Source organism: Phaseolus vulgaris, chromosome 1, assembly GCF_000499845.2.
Source record: "Phaseolus vulgaris cultivar G19833 chromosome 1, P. vulgaris v2.0, whole genome shotgun sequence".
NCBI classification, from domain to species: Eukaryota; Viridiplantae; Streptophyta; class Magnoliopsida; order Fabales; family Fabaceae; genus Phaseolus; species Phaseolus vulgaris.
This window is the reverse complement of record NC_023759.2, coordinates 48,180,112-48,182,337: the sequence shown is the minus strand read 5'-3', so window position 1 is coordinate 48,182,337 and position 2,226 is coordinate 48,180,112. Positions and strand designations below refer to the sequence as shown.

Below are 2,226 nucleotides of genomic sequence, written 5' to 3'. Positions count from 1 at the left end.
AAAATGGAAGTGATAGATATGTTTATCCTGGAAGCTTTCTTCATTTTTCTTCCATCTTATGTATAAGTATCTTATCTTCAAACCAAACATTCCCAATTCTATTAGAAAGGAAGAGTTTTGTTCTGTTAAAACCATGATCTACACATACGCAAGATACTGAAAATTCACGCCTAATCTGGAAGAAAAAATAAATTTTGTTCACAGATGAATGCTTTTATGTTTCAGCCCAATACGGCATGTTATGATCCACGTGTGGGTGTCCCACAAATCAGGACATGCAAAAGCATGCGAGAATTGAAGCAAGTGCATGCGTTTTTTGTCAAAACAGCACGAACCCATGACACCACAATAGCAACAGAGATTCTCAGTCTCAGTGCCACGTCTGATTTTCGTGATACTGGGTATGCCCTCTCGGTGTTCGACCAAATGCCTGACCGGAATTGCTTTGCTTGGAACACTGTGATAAGGGCACTTGCTGAAACCCAAGATAGGCTCTTGGATGCCCTGTTGGTTTTCTGTCAAATGATGACTGAGGCAACGGTAGAGCCTAACCGATTCACTTTCCCATCAGTGTTGAAGGCTTGCGCAGTCATGGCCAGGTTGGGAGAAGGGAAGCAGGTTCATGGGTTGGTTCTGAAGTTTGGATTGGGGGACGATGAGTTTGTTGTCACTAATTTGCTAAGGATGTATGTGATGTGTGCGAGTATGGAGGATGCTCATGTTTTGTTTTATAGGAATGTTAAGGGTGTTGATGATGTGAGGGGGTTGGTGAGAGAGGAGAAGAGGGGAGAGTTTAATGTGGTTCTATGCAATGTGATGGTTGATGGGTATGTAAGAGTTGGGAACCTTAAGGCTGCTAGGGAGTTGTTTGACAGGATGGCTCAAAGGAGTGTGGTTTCTTGGAATGTGATGATTTCTGGGTATGCTCAAAATGGGTTTTATAGAGAGGCCATAGAGGTGTTTAATAGGATGATGCAGAATGTAGATATGTTGCCGAACCGGGTCACTTTGGTCAGTGTGCTCCCTGCAATTTCGCGTCTTGGAGCGCTTGAGTTGGGGAAATGGGTGCATTTGTATGCAGAGAAGAATAAGATTCGGATTGATGATGTGCTTGGTTCGGCTTTGGTTGATATGTACGCCAAGTGTGGGAGCATTGAGAAGGCTATTCTGGTCTTTGAGAGGCTACCTCAAAACAATGTTATAACATGGAATGTTGTTATTAGTGGTCTTGCCATGCATGGTAAAGCCAATGATGTGTTTAATTATTTGTCGAAGATGGAAAAATGTGGAATATCCCCTAGTGATGTTACGTATATAGCCATCTTGAGCGCTTGTAGCCATGCAGGCTTAGTGGACAAGGGAAGATCATTTTTTAGTGACATGGTTAATAGGATTGGATTAGAGCCTAAAATTGAACACTATGGATGCATGGTTGATCTTCTGGGCCGTGCTGGTTATCTTGAAGAAGCAGAACAACTTATATTGAACATGCCAATGAAACCAGATGATGTCATATGGAAGGCTTTACTTGGTGCTTGTAAGATGCATAAAAATATCGAAATAGGTACGCGTGTTGCAGAGGTTTTAATGCAATTGGCCCCTCATGACAGTGGGGCATATGTGGCTCTCTCCAACATGTATGCCTCAACAGGGGATTGGGATGGAGTTGCAGAGGTGAGGTTAATGATGAAAGACATGGACATAAGAAAAGACCCTGGATGTAGCTGGATTGAAATTGACGGTGTTATTCATGAGTTCCTTGTTGAGGATGATTCCCATCCTAGAGCCAAAGACATACACTCAATGTTGAAGGAAATTTCAAACAAGTTGAGCTTGGAAGGTCATATGCCAGATACCACACAAGTGTTGCTCAAGATGGATGAGAAAAACAAAGAAACCGTACTGCACTACCATAGTGAGAAGATTGCTGTTGCTTTTGGCTTAATTAGTACACCCCCAAAGACACCACTTTGCATTGTGAAAAATTTGAGAATTTGTGAAGATTGTCATTCCTCGATGAAATTAATCGCGAAAATGTATGAGCGAAAGATAGTTATTCGAGATAGGAAGCGCTTTCACCATTTTGAACATGGTTCATGTTCTTGTATGGACTATTGGTAGATTGTAATTCTTATTGTTGCAATTGTATTAAAAAAATTAGATTTTAAGTTTAATTTAACTTTATTAAATTGACTCATAAGATGAGACTTACACTTATATATTATG

General features: G+C 40.9%; 1 protein-coding gene across 1 annotated transcript; it reads left to right on the top strand.

Moving 5' to 3' along the window:
* Positions 1 to 2,226, top strand: LOC137814929 (pentatricopeptide repeat-containing protein At5g48910). The gene has a single exon (XM_068617889.1). It carries the CDS (start codon positions 205 to 207, stop codon positions 2,119 to 2,121), a length of 1,917 nt encoding a protein of 638 aa, XP_068473990.1. The 5' UTR covers positions 1 to 204; the 3' UTR covers positions 2,122 to 2,226.